The 19,759-nt window shown below is 37.7% G+C and overlaps 1 protein-coding gene across 1 annotated transcript; it reads right to left on the bottom strand.

Annotated features, from left to right (window-relative positions):
• Window positions 1-3,368: 3,368 nt before the first annotated feature.
• Window positions 3,369-17,931, bottom strand: LOC121387557. Its single transcript, XM_041518712.1, has 4 exons — window positions 17,780-17,931; window positions 15,783-16,029; window positions 6,928-6,997; window positions 3,369-5,069 (listed from the first exon to the last, which is right to left on the bottom strand). The coding sequence occupies exons 2-4, from the start codon at window positions 16,019-16,021 to the stop codon at window positions 5,043-5,045; spliced, it is 336 nt and encodes a 111-aa protein (XP_041374646.1). The 5' UTR covers window positions 16,022-16,029; window positions 17,780-17,931; the 3' UTR covers window positions 3,369-5,042.
• Between the last annotated feature and the right edge of the window lie 1,828 nt (window positions 17,932-19,759).

The raw sequence follows: 19,759 nt of genomic DNA, 5'->3' as shown, positions 1-19,759 counted from the left end.
TGTGGTTTCACTAAAACTATTCAGAAGATTGCAATTTAGGGGAGATAACCTATGCATTCGGCTGGTTTTCAATTTGGGAAAATAACAGAGCCTGAGGTGATACTAATAAGTGCATCTCCAAATATAATAGTTTACATACATCATAAAATGGGGAATAGTTTTTTCAGTAGCAGTTGGTATCTGTTAGTATGAAAACCTGACCTGACAATATCTGACTGTGACATAACAGTCCCCCACTCCCACCCACTCTTAAGTTAAAAACGTGGTGTTTTATATGTCCTAATAAAGACAAAAATCTGCTTTGTGCCCCCCCCCCTCCCCCCACTAGACACTGGGACTCTCACTAGAGGCTGTCACACCACACCAGATATTGTCCATACGACAACAGTAAATTAATTGTGACTAATTAACAAGAACATTTTTGTATTGTAGCACTTGTACGCCATAAAGAGAATCGCGTTCATTATGACTAGATTTCTTTGGAAATAAATCTTATGAAATCAGCAAATCCATTGAATCTGGCAAGTTCACTGTTGGCAATTAGATAACGCTGTCAGAGACAGTAGAATTGCACAAAGACTGCAAACTTGTCAGCGACGTCTGTCTGGCATATTAATACAACGGAGTGTTCGCTGAACAAATGAATGCGTACTATTCCGTAGGTCCTCTAAAGTTTGTTTTGTTTAAAGCGCATTGATTAATTCATTATCGGCTATTGGATGTCAAATCTTTGGTAACTCTGACAGAGAATCGTAGAGAGGAAACCCGCTATATTTTTCCATTAGTAGCATTAAGGATCTTTTATATGCATTCTCCCACAGACAGTAAAGCACATACCACGGCCTTTGACCAGTTGTGGAGTCCTCTGAAGATTTTTCTATTTATTCGTTTTACTAGGCTTCAGGAACATTAAATTATTTTGTTGTAATGTTTATGGGCGTAAAGTCAGGCCCGTATAGGAACGGGGGGGGGGGGGGGGGGGGGGGGATGCAAACTCGAGGACGAAAATGTATGATACGCTGTTTGTCCAACTCTATATTAATAAAGGTAACATTATGGTTTGTCCGCTCCCCCTCCTCCACTAGAGGTGTGCCCCCTCCAGATATCGGTAACATGGCCAGATACTTCAAGATTTACGTAATACTCGAAGGGGAGAGGGGGGAGATGGCATATAACCTGATTCCTGTTGGTTTGGAGGAGATATATATAATGTACACGTACACCCATGTATATTATACATGAATGTACGTGTCTGCGTTAGTACACCAAAATAAACGTCTATTGGACGGTTTGGGGGTTTTCTCACATTTTGACATCTAATGAACATCACAAAAATAAGCAAGCATTCAGAGAGTACTGCTAAAAAAGCAATATATCTCGTATAAATCTTTGCCCATCACTTTGAAAAGTGGCTATACGCATACCCACCTAACTTACCACCACCCACCTTATACAGTACCTACATGATGTAACACACATACCCACCTGCCTTAGCACCACCCACCGTATACAGTACTTACATGATGTAACACATACCCACCTGCCTTAGCACCACCCACCTTATACAGTACTTACATGATGTAACACATACCCACCTGCCTTAGCACCACCCACCTTATACAGTACTTACATGATGTAACACATACCCACCTGCCTTAGCACCACCCACCTTATACAGTACTTATATGATGTACTTTGTCAAATTCCGGGATGGGGTGTAGACCAGTTGTTAGAGCGCTCACCTGAGGTGCTTGGGCTGTACCACTGAACATTCCTGACCGACCTATTTAGGTTTTTCTCTATCTCAACCAGTGCCCACGACTGGTATATCAAGGGTCATGGTATATGCTATCCCGTGCTCTAGTGGTGTCATAAATAAAACAAATTTTAACTTTAATACTGTCACTGTATGAAGATAGCACTGTACTGACATTTCTAAACCGTTTTACTGTTGTAAATAGTGGTTGGTGTGAAATCTCAAAGTAAAACTATAAATAAAACTTTAATACTGTCACTGTAACCGTTTTACTGTTGTAAATAGTGGTTGGTGTGAATTCTCAAAGTAAAACTATAAATAAAACTTTAATACTGTCACTGTATGAAGATAGCACTGTACTGACATTTCTCAACTGTTTTACTGTTGTAAATAGTGGTTGGTGTGAAATCTCAAAGTAAAACTATAAATAAAACTTTAATACTGTCACTGTATGAAGATAGCACTGTACTGACATTTCTCAACTGTTTTACTGTTGTAAATAGTGGTTGGTGTGAAATCTCAAAGTAAAACTATAAATAAAACTTTAATACTGTCACTGTATGAAGATAGCACTGTACTGACATTTATCAACTGTTTTTACTGTTGTAAATAGTGGTTGGTGTGAAATCTCAAAGTAAAACTATAAATAAACTTTAATACTGTCACTGTATGAAGATAGCACTGTACTGACATTTCTCAACTGTTTTACTGTTGTAAATAGTGGTTGGTGTGAAATCTCAAAGTAAAACTATAAATAAAACTTTAATACTGTCACTGTATGAAGATAGCACTGTACTGACATTTCTCAACTGTTTTACTGTTGTAAATAGTGGTTGGTGTGAAATCTCAAAGTAAAACTATAAATAAAACTTTAAATACTGTCACTGTATGAAGATAGCACTGTACTGACATTTATCAACTGTTTTACTGTTGTAAATAGTGGTTGGTGTGAAATCTCAAAGTAAAACTATAAATAAAACTTTAATACTGTCACTGTAACTGTTTTACTGTTGTAAATAGTGGTTGGTGTGAAATCTCAAAGTAAAACTTTAAATAAAACTTTAATACTGTCACTGTATGAAGATAGCACTGTACTGACATTTCTCAACCGTTTTACTGTTGTAAATAGTGGTTGGTGTGAAATCTCAAAGTAAAACTATAAATAAAACTTTAATACTGTCACTGTATGAAGATAGCACTGTACTGACATTTATCAACCATTTTACTGTTGTAAATAGTGGTTGGTGTGAAATCTCAAAGTAAAACTATAAATAAAACTTTAATACTGTCACTGTATGAAGATAGCACTGTACTGACATTTCTAAACCGTTTTACTGTTGTAAATAGTGGTTGGTGTGAAATCTCAAAGTAAAACTATAAATAAAACTTTAATACTGTCACTGTATGAAGATAGCACTGTACTGACATTTCTAAACCGTTTTACTGTTGTAAATAGTGGTTGGTGTGAAATCTCAAAGTAAAACTATAAATAAAACTTTAATACTGTCACTGTATGAAGATAGCACTGTACTGACATTTCTAAACCGTTTTACTGTTGTAAATAGTGGTTGGTGTGAAATCTCAAAATAAAACTATAAATAAAACTTCGATGAAAAAAAAAGCGCATTTATTTCAGACTTTAAAACAGTGAAAACATTGACATATAAATTTTGATTTCTTGACACACAAAAATAGTGAAATGCACAGAACAAGAAATTCATAACAAAACAAAGACAGAAAAACTACTAGTGTTCTGATTAAAATGGCAAACTAAAATATTAACATATTTTAGAAAGACATAAAATTGGTTAATTAAAACGTTGATTAAAAACCCAGAGGTAAAATACATAACCAAAACATCTGCAAACAAGAAACAAAACATACAAATAAACCATCATCATCATCATCATCATCATCATCAGTAAGAATTCCAGAAGTTCCAGAAGTTCCCTGGGAAATAAATTATTTTTCCTGGTGTGAATCGACTCCAGAACACAAAAATGTATGCCCTTTCGAGGTTTTTTCAAGAGAAATTGGCCAGTACTTTTGTTATTTCTAACATGAACTCAGTTAGTTATAGCCATGTTTTGCTGAAACAAGAATTGGGTCGTTGGTATTTATCCTTGAACAGTGCAAAACCTGTACTGGTACTACAGGAACAAACTTTCCTTGTTTAATAGGGAATATACATGCAATACTTTATGCAAACACGTGTTTTGGTCCATCATAGCTTATTAAACTGTATCAAATCTTTTGCCAATCGAATTTAATTAACCGATGCTGATGGCAAAAAAAAACAAACAACCACCACCATTTTGAAATTTGTCCATGATGAAATTGTGATTAAATACATAAAACATAAATATATAGTGAACTACAAAACACTTTTTTTTAAATAAAGCAAACAATGAAACAAACAAAAAAAACACACGAAAAACAAACAAATTGCTTGAAAATTACACTACAACAATATAAATATATAATACTATATACACTGTATCACAGATATGCAAACATGATATATTAAAATAATACTGATATTTAATGACACAGATATTGTCAGATTGTGAAACGGAATATTTTGTTTTAAAAAATTTGATTAGCAACTATTATTTAACATAATATGTAGCAATATCGTTAAATTTGCATAGCAAATCGCGATGCAGTACTGAACAAAACGTTCCCTGTGAAGTGAGCCTGCTAATTAAAATGCAAGTCTTTGCGATTAATAACTAACAACATTGGGTATTTACTGGCCGTCAAGTAAAAAAAAAACCTGAGAAAGAACTAGAACACATTCCTTCCAAATCAGACTTATTAATCACACTGCTCAACAATCTTAAATAATACTAATAACAAAACCTTGTCGACATAAAAAAAACACATACAGGGCTCGGACGTACAAATTTGTTACCTACAACCATTTTAAAATGTGTTCATGTAGTCAACTGTTACTTATTTGTAACTTGTTTAAACTTTCTGTTGACTTTAACAAGTTTCATACTCTGGTAGAACATACAACTAAGGTGTGTAAGCAAAATCTAATTGATTTCTGCAAAACCTCGCAACCAATTTTTTTAAAACTTCACAGGCGTAAAAGTACACAGCTAGTTTCTGTAAAATTTTGCAGCCAGTTTTTTTAAAAATAAAACTTCACAGCTAGTTTGTGTAAAAAAGTTCAAAGCCAGTTTGTGTAAAACTTCACAGCCAGTTTGGGTAAAACTTCACAGCCAGTTTGGGTAAAACTTCACGGCCAGTTTCTTCTAGTGTCCATAGCGAATGCCTTTCACCACTGTTGAACGTAGTTTATTGACTGTAAAAAAGAAAGTCTCATTTTAAATATCTACATCTAAAAATATGTTAACAGACAACAACTCTTGACAGAGTGGTTCCAAGGAGAGGAGTAGCTCACCACTATCAACAGTTTCACACACTAGAGCGAGGGCTTAAAAATTGCAAGTACATACTTTTAAAACAAATAAAAATGAACAAAACTTGGATCATTGGAAGTAACAAAAAAGAATACATTTCAACGGCTTCAAAAAAAGTTGATTAAAAAAGTTAGTTTTGTTTAACAACAACACTAGAGCTCAATGATTTATTAATCATCAGTTATTGTGTGTCAAACATTTAGTAATTTTCACATATAGTCTAGACTTGGAGAGAAAACCTACTACATTTTTCCATTAGTAGCAAGGGATCTTTTATATGCTGCATGCGCACCATACCAGACAGGAGAGCACATACCACAATCTTTCATATACCAGTCATGATGCACTGGCTGGAATGACAAATAGTCCAAAATGGGTCCACCGATGGGGATCGATCCCAGACCGACCGCGCATCAGGTGAGCTTTACCACTAGGCTCACTGGGCTACATCCCCCACCCCCCAGAAAATTTATTGCCAATACCAGGCCGTGGAATGTTCCCCCTCAGGGTTTCTGCCAGACGGAAGAAAGGGTAAATTTATATACCCTAAAATCTCAGAAATTAATGGATACATTTAGAAAATTTATAGAAAGAAAGCAAACTGCTGTTTAACATTTGTTCAAGTACATGAAATTCAGTGTCCCATTTTCAAGAGATTTCTAACCCATAACCACCAAATAAGGATACTTGTGATCTGTTATATTCTTCTTCCTAGCCCAGGGCTTCAAGATTGTGGTAGCCCCACTCCCATGGCAAGTGATATTCAATTCCAGGCTAGTAACTAACTACTATTGCCATGCCCGACAGCTAGTAAAAAAAAGAAGTCAAATGTTGCAGTTAAGCTGATTTTGTAAATATGAATATTCTGCCCCCCACCCCAATGCTAGTGTTTTTAAGCTCTATCTCTCCCTTTAAGTGACATATCTGATTATTATTATTATTTAGTAAAATTGTATTAACTTAAAGTAAAGCAGGGCTAGTGAATTTTTAATCATGGCTAGTACATTTTTTAAATCACAGATCCCATGGCTAGTGGATTTTCTAAAAATTCTAGAAGCCCTGCATAGCCTCAAATTCTTTTCTGGCAGAAAACCTGCCTCTAAGAAATGGAAAGGTACATTTCAACAGGGTTCAAAGTTTACCACGGCAATGACAGCAAGTGGTTGGCCTGCTTATTTGCTGTTGTGTCCAGAAACTCGGACACTGTGGATGGAAAGAAACAAAGGTGCCCTGTCTGATCTTCAAATATATTCTATTTTGAATACTGTAAATCATGAAAAAAATTTGTCATGATATTATTCCGTTGGAACAGGTACACATTAAAATGTGTATTTTTATTAATGTGTTTAAGCAAATGCAACTTTTAATGATCACACTGCAAGACAATTTATTTTAGTTTCAGCTCAATTAAACAATAGCAGTTGGCATTTGTTTTGACAGTCAAACCAGTGGAAGCTAGCCAATTGTGTTAGTCAGTAGTAATTTCCTGTACCTCTTATGCAGAGCACTACAGAAATGACAACCAAAAAAAGTTTGTTTTGTTTAACGACACCATTAGAGCACACTGTCATCAGCTATTGGATGTCAAACATATGGATATTTTGACAGTCATAGAGAGGAAACACGCCACATTTTTACATTAATAGCAAGGGATCTTTTATATGCACCGTCCCACAGACAGAATAGCACATACATGGCCTTTGACATCTGGTATAAGATGAGTACAATATATTACATTACCCTAAAGCGATCAGGCAGCTTTGCTGTATATTCGGCCATTTCCTGTTCTCTAACTTGGTCACGACGCAGTCTGAAATGGGGAAAAAATATATTAAAGTAGTAATGTTGTCTTTTAAAACCTTAAAGAAGAAAAAAGAGAAAAATATGTTTTATTTAACAATGCACTCAACACAATTTATTTATGGTTTTATATCCACATGGTTCAACATAACCGAGTTAATAAAAATCATACAAAGCACACATGTAATAACATAATTTTTGGAAGTGACGACGTCATAACATAACGTCGCTTCCCCAATCTTAGCTTAGACTATGCATGTGAAATGTGACGTCATTTCGTCATCTCCTTCTAGTTGTGGTTGAAACATTTTGAGACGGTCCTTGTTACGGTATTCATTAAAAAAATATATACAAATAATAATATCGCTCGGGCAATACAAAAATCCTGACATTTGTTTCGTATATATACTGTTATTATTATTATTTCTTTTTTAAATGTTAAGAGAGTTGGTATGGGTTTAGAATTTAATAATATATTTTAATAGGAATTTTTATTTTATTCATTAAATGATATTATATTAGTTTTAGCATTATTTAGTTTATGGTTATACAGGATATACCAATTCATTGGTTCCCATTTGAAGGAAGGAAATGTTTTATTTAACAACGCACTCAACACATTTTATTTAGGGTTATATGGCATTAGACATATGGCTAAGGATCACCCAGATATATAATAGTTCCCATTTGATGCAAACAGTATCACTTTGGTTTAATTTATTGTAGATCAAGGGAGATAAATCCACAAGCCAATCTCTACAAGAATAAAGCAAATTATTACCCATATGGGCAGAGAGAAGTGGGGAAAGAAACGTGATCTTTCCCTAGGGAATATCATTTAATGAATAAAATAAAAATTCCTATTAAAATATATTATTAAATTCTAAACCCATACCAACTCTCTTAACATTTAAAAAAGAAATAATAATAATAACAGTATATATGTAAATAAAGAAGTTGTTTTATAACAAATTTGTCCCTGTCCCGAGTCAGACCCCCGATCCTATCGGAGGCGGGACTCGGGATAGGCGTGTTCGAAACCCTAGTGGTATATGGACACATTTAACCAGTTACTAAGCTAAGCTATAACAAATTACCATCAAATTATATGGATTAAATTTCATTTTTAATATAGGGGTGAAGACAAAATGCTACAACAGCCAAGGTTTCTATTTTTCCATTTCATTTCCATTTCAACTTATTTCCATGCTTATATCCAATTAAGGTTCAAGCATGCTGTTCTGGGCACACACCTCAGCTATCTGGGCTATCTGTCCAGGACAGAGGGTCAATTTGAGTTAATAGTTGGGTTAGTGAGAGAGAAGAGGTGCAGTGGTCTTACACCTATCCATTGAGTTGTTAAAACTCGCTCTGGGTGGGGAGCCGGTACCGGGCTGCGAACCCTGTACCTACCAGCTTTAAGGCCTGATGACGTAACCACGACACCACCGAGGCACAACAGATAATGTAGTACATGGAGACAAGGTGGAACAGCAAGCTGTATGCGATACCTGTATCAAAAAACAATATTTAACCTATGCAGTTTGACTGGAATTTGGAAAGATACTTTTTTATTTACGTACACAATTTGTATTATTTTTTTAATTTTTTTTATGTTCTTTAAGTTGGTGTGGGGTTCAAATGTGATAATATGGTTTTATAGGAATTTTAACTTTATTAATATTTAAGCTCTAGTCAGATCGAAGTTCCAGAATTACTGTGGCCGTGATTTTGTTTTGGTTTTTTGTTTGTTTTGGGTTTTTTTGTTTCTTTAGTTTTTCATTTTGTTTGGTTGGTTGTTTCTTTGGGGGGGGGGGGGGGGTGTGTGTGTGTGTGTGGGGGGGGGGGGGGGGTTTGTGGGGTTTGAAAAATATGGATGGTACAGACAAGGTGTGAATATTTTTTTTTTTCTTCTGTCCTCATCCATCTTCCATGTTGCCCCCTCATCATTTCCCTTGGTACTCTAAATGCTTTCCTTCATATTTTCCAAATACATAAGGCAGGGAACATTTTGTTATCAAAATCTTCATTGGCGATCTTTCTAGTCAATTAAAAATTGATTAGCAATTACTGTTTAACGTTTTAAAATTGTGTAGCGATCTCTGAAACTTGTTCCCTGTAAGGCAACTTCTATGACCCCAAATGTTTTAAAAAGAAGCCATGTTACTCATTGAGAATAAAAGAACCTGTTTTATTATTATTATTTGAGACAGTGCGGCATTCTTAGTCCCCTATACCAGTCCAACCGGAGGGGACTATAGGTTTTTTCTCCATCATTCTGTCTGTCTACATATATCTGTTCCAGATATAGTTTTCCAGAACCTTTTTTCAAAGTGATTCAAGATACAGAGGTAAAATTTTGTATTGTTACAGACCAAATTTGATTTCCATGACAATTTACCCATTTTTGACAGAGTTAAGGCCTTTGAACTTAGCCGTACTCTCAGAATGCTTGTTTCTGGTATGGATGGTGCTGTTGTAACTACCTTGGGAAATTTAAAAAAAAAAAAAAAAATGTTACACAGAGTTAAAATTGACACTCGTGCTGACCAAAGACCAGCAATATATATTTTTTTTGACTAGTATTCATTCAACAGTGTTCGAAATAAAGACTTGTACGTTTGTCCCGACAAGTGAAAATCTATTCGGACAAGCAAAATGTGCTCGGTGGTTGTCCAGTGGACAAGTAAAAATTTTCAGTGCAGTGAAAACATTGTCGGACAAGTAGATTTCTAGATGTATTTGTCCGGTGGACTAGTGAAAATATTGGCAGACAAGTAGATTTCTAGATGTATTTGTCCGGTGGACTAGTGAAAATATTGGCGGACAAGTAGATTTCTAGATGTATTTGTCCGGTGGACTAGTGAAAATATTGGCGGACAAGTATATTTCTAGATGTATTTGTCCGGTGGACTAGTAAAAATATTGGCAGACAAGTAGACTTCTAGATGTATTTGTCCGGTGGACTAGTGAAAATATTGGCGGACAAGTAGATTTCTAGATGTATTTGTCCGGTGGACAAGTGAAAATATTGGCAGACAAGTAGATTTCTAGATGTATTTGTCCGGTGGACAAGTGGAAATATTGGCAGACAAGTAGATTTCTAGATGTATTTGTCCAGTGGACAAGTGGAAATATTGGCAGACAAGTAGACTTCTAGATGTATTTGTCCGGTGGACTAGTGAAAATATTGGCGGACAAGTAGATTTCTAGATGTATTTGTCCGGTGGACAAGTGGAAATATTGGCAGACAAGTAGACTTCTAGATGTATTTGTCCGGTGGACTAGTGAAAATATTGGCAGACAAGTAGATTTCTAGATGTATTTGTCCAGTGGACTAGTGAAAATTCTACTTATTTCTATCACTGTTCAAGACCATCTTCTTACATAGATATTATCCATTTTCTTAAACGGTTTAGCATTGTCAACTGTTACTAATAAACAAAGTTTACTCTATTCAAATGTTTATTCCTTCTGCCTTCATTTGACAAAGAAATGTTCATAAATATTAAATATAAATTATATTGCAATAAGAGTTCACTCTACTGCAATATAGTTTTGAATGTATTGTTGCACCCACATCATGCAATAAATACAACAAAGTTTACTTTATTCAAATGTTTATTCCTTCTGCCTTCATTTGACAAAGAAATGTTCATAAATATTAAATATAAATTATATTGCAATAAGAGTTCACTCTACCGCAATATAGTTTTGAACGTATTGCTGCACCCTTATCATGCAATAAATTAACATCTTTACAAAAGGTCTATCACCAAGTGTGCTCCCAACGCAGTGCTCAACAGGAGACTTTTACGTCAATAAGCAAGTGTCTGTATTAAAAACGTTTAACCCCAGACACGCTCCACCGACTTATTTTAGTAGCTGTAGTAATACATGCCATTAATCCTCAACCGACTGTCTCGTTGTGTGGCAGGCCTCGATAACTGTAACAGTTAATCAATACATACAACACCAGCACCAGTCTATTGTGCCAGTCTCATTCCCGCCACAGAACACCGAGTGGTGCCAATACAATCTCGATCACCTGTACACAAGAACAGCACGGCTCAATAATCATTTCGTGAGTTTGATCTCTTTTTTGTTAGCTTATTGGCAATAAATCCCACAGCAAAAAGAACACTTTGGATGATAACAAAACCGATCCCTTTGAGTGTGGCATGATATTTTGTTGTCTCTGTGTAGTGGATTAGCGTCTTCCTGTAGTTATGAAGTGATATTAATCACTTAAAGCCATTAATGTAACACAAACACTTGGTTCAGTCGAAATCAGTGCTGTAAATTTTTTGGGGGGGGGGCAGAATCAAACCAGCAAGTTCTAAAGTTTGTTTTGTTTAACAATATCACTAGAGCCAATTGATTAATTAAAATCGGCTATCAGATGTTCAACATTTAGTATATCAGTCATGGGGGAACAGGTTGGGATGAGGGGTCAAGGAGTCAATTGAGAGCAATCGATCCAGGGTTTCTAGATTATGGTAGCCCCACTACCCATGGCTAGTGATATTCAATGTTGGGCTGGATTATGGTAGCCCCACTCCCATGGCTAGTGTTATTCAATGTCGGGCTAGATTATGGTAGCCCCACTCCCATGGCTAGTGATATCCAATGTTGGGCTAGATTATGGTAGCCCCACTCCCATGGCTAGTGATATCCAATGTCGGGCTAGATTATGGTAGCCCCCACTCCCATGGCTAGTGATATCCAATGTCGGGCTAGATTATGGTAGCCCCACTCCCATGGCTAGTGATATCCAATGTCGGGCTAGATTATGGTAGCCCCACTCCCATGGCTAGTGATATCCAATGTCGGGCTAGATTATGGTAGCCCCACTCCCATGGCTAGTGATATCCAATGTCGGGCTAGATTATGGTAGCCCCACTCCCATGGCTAGTGATATCCAATGTCGGGCTAGATTATGGTAGCCCCACTACCCATGGCTAGTGATATCCAATGTCGGGCTAGATTATGGTAGCCCCACTCCCATGGCTAGTGATATCCAATGTCGGGCTAGATTATGGTAGCCCCACTCCCATGGCTAGTGATATCCAATGTCGGGCTAGATTATGGTAGCCCCACTCCCATGGCTAGTGATATCCAATGTCGGGCTGGATTATGGTAGCCCCACTACCCATGGCTAGTGATATCCAATGTCGGGCTAGATTATGGTAGCCCCACTCCCATGGCTAGTGATATCCAATGTCGGGCTAGATTATGGTAGCCCCCACTCCCATGGCTAGCGATATCCAATGTCGGGCTAGATTATGGTAGCCCCACTCCCATGGCTAGCGATATCCAATGTCGGGCTAGATTATGGTAGCCCCACTCCCATGGCTAGTGATATCCAATGTCGGGCTAGATTATGGTAGCCCCACTCCCATGGCTAGTGATATCCAATGTCGGGCTAGATTATGGTAGCCCCACTACCCATGGCTAGTGATATCCAATGTCGGGCTAGATTATGGTAGCCCCACTCCCATGGCTAGTGATATCCAATGTCGGGCTAGATTATGGTAGCCCCACTCCCATGGCTAGTGATATCCAATGTCGGGCTAGATTATGGTAGCCCCACTCCCATGGCTAGTGATATCCAATGTCGGGCTGGATTATGGTAGCCCCACTACCCATGGCTAGTGATATCCAATGTCGGGCTAGATTATGGTAGCCCCACTCCCATGGCTAGTGATATCCAATGTCGGGCTAGATTATGGTAGCCCCACTACACAAATTATCAGCTCAATAGCTAAAGGCTTTCTGGAAAACAAATTTTTATATCTCCTAAGTTCAAGGGCCATAACTGTGAAAAATGGTTAAATCACCATGAAAGCCAAACTTGATCTGTAACAATACATGATAAAGCTATAAACAAAATTATAGCTCAATATCTCAAGGCATTCTAAAAACAATATATAAAAAAAAAACAGACGGAAAACAGACAGGCGGACGGACATGAAACCTATAGTCCCTTCTGGTTGGACCGGTAGAGGACTAATAATATCACTAACTATCAAAACAATTTGAAACCAAAATGTTCCCTGACTGGCAGAGCCCAACCAATCTATTTCGATTATAATCTAGGAATTGTATTATTTTTTTTTTTAGGATTCAAAATTATTTAATATCAAGATATTTTGAGATTCACAGAAGCACAGAATCCTGAGGTCAAATATTAATTTTGGGGAGCACAGCAAGTGTTGCCCTCGATTTAAAGGGACATACCCTAGCTTCAACCCGTGAAAATTAACACTAAGTTTAGTTAAAGGGACATACCCTAGCTTCAACCCGTGAAAATTAACACTAAGTTTAGTTAAAGGGACATACCCTAGCTTCAACCCGTGAAAATTAACACTAAGTTTAGTTAAAGGGACATACCCTAGCTTCAACCCGTGAAAATTAACACTAAGTTTAGTTAAAGGGACATACCCTAGCTTCAACCCGTGAAAATTAACACTAAGTTTAGTTAATCTACAAACCTATAACACATTTTGATAAAGTTACAATAGAATGAATCATAAGTTTGTGACTTTGAAATGGTGAAATACTCTCTAAAAATAGACTAAAACTTAACTCCATAAGTGTTTTCTCAGAGGCACGTGCATTTTAAAAAATATGAGAAATGCATTTTGTGATATTAAAAACATAAGAATGACCAATAACACTTCGAATATACGGAATTGATCATCTAAACAATAAAATCTAAGTAAAGTATGATTTAAGTTATGAAAAACGGTTATATAGTCAAAAATATGCGTTAGTGTTTAAAAACTAGGGTATGTCCCTTTAATAAAAGAAATAACTAGCGCACCAAGCAAATGTTTCCTTAAGGCAACTTACTTTCTATCAAGTTTTCTTAGGCAAAAATAAGTTCACCTCGAAGCCTGGGGCTCTAGCTTATACATTTTATTCCATATGAAATAGAGAATATTTCATGTTTTTTGTCAAATATGATTTATATCTCATCAAGTAAAGTTTGCAATCATATCTCACGAGTCACGCTTGCGCGATAAGTGTGATATAATTGCAAACTTCACGAGATGAGATATAAATCATATTTGACATGAGATATAAATCATATTTGACAAACAACACAAAATTTTCTATTTATTATAAAACTTTTGCCAATTTACCTTTATTTTTAAAATGCCAGCAGCAAATTAGTTCTGGCTTTCTTACAGTGAAGATAACACTTTCTACAGTGACGATAAAACATTTTAGAGTGAAATTTTCACTCTAAAATGTGTTATCGTCATTGAGTGACTGATAACACCTATTTTACTGATATTTTAAGATATTTCACTAAATGGTATATAATAATGCCTTTTATCATATAATATCTTACATTTTCAGTGCTATCACAGTATGTGATATTTTTCAGATCACATACTTTAAGAATTTGATAACTTTGCAAATTAGATGTAAATTAGTCGAGGTCTCAGCACTAGGTTTATTGACATTTAAGCAAACATACTTGGGTTGACACTCCATGATTGACGTATGCATTCATAGTCATCAAATAAAAACATTTCAATGGCAATTTGACACTGAAAGCTGTCCAGCGTTCAGAAGAAGAAAAAAATGTTAGGCATAACTTTATTTTGATGTAAGGACATCCAAAATGACGTCATTCGAGTTTGACGTCACTTCCATTCAAAAATACACTGCGCCACATATTCTTACATCATTTGAATATCTGGTAATAACCTCTATTTATCATTAACGATGATAATTCTACTAGTTCTTACAAACAAACAACATGGATTATATTGGAAAGGTACTGTGACAAACCAGACATGTCAATGTCTGATTTTCCGTATATATAACGGCAAGTAAGAAAGGCAATGACGGCACTTGCTTTTGTTGTCGTGGTGCAATTCAAACCCGGGGAATACTGCCAAATTTGCACCCTGTTATCAATCATTGGAATATTATTAATGATAAAAGTTTGTTTTCTTTAATGACATCACTAATTATTTTATAACCGGCTACTGGATGTCAAACATTTGGTAAATGTTTACATTTTAGAGAGGAAGAAGTTTGTTTTGTTTAATGACACCACTAGAGCACATTGATTTATTAATCATTGGCTATTGGATGTCAAAAATTTGGTAATTGTGACATAGTCTTAGAGAGAAAACACAGATTTATTTTCCATTAGTAGAAAAGGGATCTTTTATATGCACCATCCCACAGACAGCATAGCACATACCACTGCCTTTGATATACCAGTTGTGGTGCTGAAACGAGAATCTTAAAGAGAAAACCTGCTACCTTTTTCCATTAGTAGAAAGAGATCTTTTATATGCACTATCCCACACACAGGAGAGCACAGACCACTGATTTTGATATACTAGTGATGGTGCACTGCCTGGAACGAGAAAGAGCCAAAGGGGCCCACCGAAAGGGATCGATCCCAGACCAACCGTACATCAAACGAATGCCGTACCACTGGACTATGTCCCGCCCCTTTCCCAGTAACGCGTAGTTATCGAAATTAAAACAGGAAAGTTTAACGACAACAAAAAGAAATCCATGCCCACATTCACTAGGTTTAGGCATGTCCACCCTAGGTCCGGTCTCTGGCATAACCAGTGGTCTGACCCAGAGTAGATCACAGGATAGCACATACCATGGCCTTTGATACACCAGTCGTGGTGTACTGGTTAGAACGAGAAATAACCCAAGAGGCCACCGGCGGGGATCGATCCTAGACTGACCACGTATCAGGCCAGTGCTTTAAATTACCAGCCACCCCTCGACTAATGATCACTACATACTTGTCAGTGATTGGTGCCTTGTAATCAGACATTCCCGGTGGACTGCCCATCTTTCTGATAGTCATCTTTGGATCGGACTGCTGTTCCTCGGTGTACGTGTTGCGTGGGTACACCACCTGATAGTCCGGCACATAGTCGTCCCCGTACTTCTCCATCAGCTGTTTCGTTATGTACGCACGTCGGTTCAACATGTTCTGCCGACGCAGGGCTTCGTGGTGTTCTGCTATTCCGGAAGCCATCTTGTCGCCTGAAAATGTAGTGCAGGGCATACATTAAGTCAATACTCTTTCTTCTTAATGTGCAGGGAAAGCTGCTTACACATTAAGTCAATAATTTATCTCAAGTTGCTTCCCTCTATTTAGCAAATGTAAAATAGTGGGGAAAGTTTTGAAAGGTTGTCATTGGAAGATTTATTTTGTTAATAATAATGCAAGTATTTCAATTGGGATTTAGTGAGTGCGAAAGGTTATACAGGTTTGGTTTGTGTGTCCATTTGTTGCACTACCGGCCTCGGTGGCGTCGTGGCAGGCCATCGGTCTACAGGCTGGTAGGTACTGGGTTCGGATCCCAGTCGAGGCATGGGATTTTTAATCCAGATACCGACTCCAAACCCTGAGTGAGTGCTCCGCAAGGCTCAATGGGTAGGTGTAAACCACTTGCACCGACCAGTGATCCATAACTGGTTCAACAAAGGCCATGGTTTGTGCTATCCTGCCTGTGGGAAGCGCAAATAAAAGATCCCTTGCTGCCTGTCGTAAAAAAGAGTAGCCTATGTGGCGACAGCGGGTTTCCTCTAAAAACAGTGTCAGAATGACCATATGTTTGACGTCCAATAGCCGATGATAAGATTAAAAAAATCAATGTGCTCTAGCGGCGTCGTTAAATAAAACAAACTTTACTTTACTTTTTGTTGCACTATTTCAGTTGAGAAACAGTTGAAACATATGGTGTCACAAGTTGTGAATACCAGCTATATATAGAGTAATGTAAAAAAATTCGGAAATAAAAAGAACCACACTTTCTATTACCTGGAAATGATAATAGAGTTAGAGTTGTTTTTTTAAATGTGTGTAATTCTTTGTTAGTTAATATTTTGCTTACTGTAAACCAAATTAATATTACGGCATGTTCTTTTTGTAATGAATACAAATCTCAGAAGGTAAAATATCACCCTATTGGTTTCTGGGTTAGGGTTAGAGTTACAATGTAGATATAGAATTAGTTTTAGGCGTATGGTTAGTTTTTGGGTTAGGGTGAGGTTCCCTCTTTCCACAAACATACATATAATGGGGTGGGGGGGAACAAGTGGATATCTTTCTCAAATGCATATTTAAATCACCAGTCAAATGGCGGGCCTGGCCCCATCTAAATGTATTTCAGAGTTGGAGATCAGTGCCCCCCACATAACAGCCCCCCCCCCCCCCCATACACTCCACCCCATCCCTCCACATTCAGCTTTCCAGAATCCAATGATAAAGTATCATCAAATACCCACTAAGTTCGACGACAGTCACTTTTCGCACCCTTCGTACACAGTAAATAAAACATATCCAACGGTAATTTTTTGATATGATACATTTGACAAAAGGTACTTTTTATTTCTTTTATCTTTTGAAACTTAAAATTAATATTTTGTCCAGAATTATGAAAGGGAGAGAGCTGAATACGGGTAACACCCCCCTCCCCACACCCGTCCCCACCGGTTGCACCCCTCCATTTGCAAATTACCCGCATCGTCCCAGCCTATTAATTTCCAAATCATCGATTGCAATTATTTACTGTCCCATAAAATTCGGACAAATAATATAAATAACATGAACCGACGTATCCAACAATGATCAAATACCGTGGCAAATAAGTTTTCTGGAAGCACCGATTTATTCATTATTGTGGCAGTAAATTTCCAGAGCAAAACACTTTCATAAATAAAAGTTACCTCTAGGAATGTTTCGTTAATATATTTCGCCAGAAGGCTTCCAAAATGAAAACAGACCTACCTGATTAACAAACAGCAAATTGACAGGTGATCGGACAAGAAACTTAAGCCAAAAAAAACTGGTTGTCAAGCCGACACAAAGTCAATTATGTAAGCATAAACGGAGACCTCTCGCCCCTATCCCCCGTGTAAAGTATCATTTATTGATTGGCCGATGCAGCGCAAGCGCAAATGTTGTTTCCGTTGAACGCGCAGGACCGAAAAGGTTAGCAAACACTAAATTAATTACCATCAGTAACAATATTAACTGATAATAATACAGGGTCAACCTGCCACCTGGTGTAAAATAACGGGGGTGGGAGTGGGTCTAGACACAGTAATATAGGGTCTTCTCCAACCCTGTCGTACTTTAAAGTAAAGTTGTCTTTTTTTTCGTATTAGCGTTCTCTTGATGCGTGGTCGTTATCCCCATCTATAATAGCTGTCTGTGGAAAAAAGAAAGAAATGTTTTATTTAACGACGCACTCAACACATGTTATTTTCGGTTATATGGCGTCAGACATATGGTTAAGGACCACACAGATATTGAGAGAGGAAACCTGCTGTCGCCACTTCATGGGCTACTTTTTTCGATTAGCAGCAAGGGATCTTTTATATGCACCATCGGGGGGGGGGGGTGCGAAGGGTGCGTACGCTCCCCCCCCCCTCCCCATAGTCTGCCGAGGTCCGTCCGTGGATGTGTAAAAAATATATTTGACATATTTTGAGGCAAAGAAACGTTTCAAATTCGGAGGGGCATGCCCCCGGCCCCCCGCCCCCCCAGCAACTTCGGCCCTTTGGGCAGTCGATTACGCACCCCTCATATAAATTTCTGCGTACGAGCCTGACCATCCCACAGACAGAATAGTACAATGGGTCCACTGACGGGGATCGATCCTAGACCGACAGCGCATCAAGCGAACGGTTTACCACTGGGCTACGTCTCGCCCCTGTCTGTGGAAAAAGTGCATGTAAAAGATATTTTGCTCCTAATATTTTTTGGTAGGCCACGAGTGTAAAATGAACATATGTTTGACATCCAACAGCCGATGATGAGTAAATCAATGTGCTCTAGTGTCAAACAAAACAAACGTGTTGACTGTGTAGTTTGATGCCATATAACCGTAAATAAAATGCGTTGAGCGCATCATTAAACTAACCATTTCTTTCTTTTTTCCAAGGTGAAGCCACAACTAATTGTGCTAAAACAGCCATTTGCTACGTCCGATTTGAACTGCAATTACACTTGCTGCCGCTGGGTGAGGTCTTGAGACATATAACACCGGTGGTGTTATCAAACTTAAGATTGGTAGGTACTAAGTTCGCATCCTGGTACCGGCTCCCACCCAGAGCGAGTTTAATGGTATAACCGTCGGGAATGAGAATAAGGGGATAGTTTCCCCATGCATGCATCCATCCATGCATCCATACATACATCCATACACACATACATACACACATACATACACATGCATCCATACATACATCCATACATGCATACATCCATACATACATACATATACACATACATACACACATACATACATACATACATGCATGCATCCATACATATATGCATCCATACATACATGCATCCATCCATCCATCCATCCATACACACAGACACACAGACACACACATACACACACATACATACATACACACACATACATACATACACACGCACGCACGCACGCACTCACACATATATATATACATACACACACACATACAGGCATACACACAGGCACACATACATACATACATACATACATACAGACATACAGACACACAAACACATAAAAACATGCTAGACATGCATACTCCGTGTGAGGGCCAGACCCAGCTCCAATGTTTTGGGCCTTTGATTAAGTCAGTGATCGAAATATTGCCGCGCCGACCGGCTTTTGACCGGTCAACATCATCATAGGCCGGGATATCTTCTTTTTTTTCATGCGTCTCGTCGGACCGGCAATTATTTTGCATTTATAGGCCTACCTTA

This window comes from Gigantopelta aegis, chromosome 13 (genome assembly GCF_016097555.1).
Source record: "Gigantopelta aegis isolate Gae_Host chromosome 13, Gae_host_genome, whole genome shotgun sequence".
Lineage (NCBI taxonomy): Eukaryota > Metazoa > Mollusca > Gastropoda > Neomphalida > Peltospiridae > Gigantopelta > Gigantopelta aegis.
This window is presented reverse-complemented; position numbering and strand designations above follow the sequence as displayed.

Coding starts and splice junctions, on each gene's coding strand:
- LOC121387557 (XM_041518712.1), bottom strand. CDS start 16,021: ATGGCTTCCGGAATAGCAGAACACCACGAAGCCCTGCGTCGGCAGAAC. Junction 6,998..15,782: donor AAGGCACCAATCACTGACAA/GTATGTAGTGAT, acceptor TCCCCATTTCAG/ACTGCGTCGTGACCAAGTTA. Junction 5,070..6,927: donor AGCTGCCTGATCGCTTTAGG/GTAATGTAATAT, acceptor TCTTTTTTACAG/TCAATAAACTACGTTCAACA.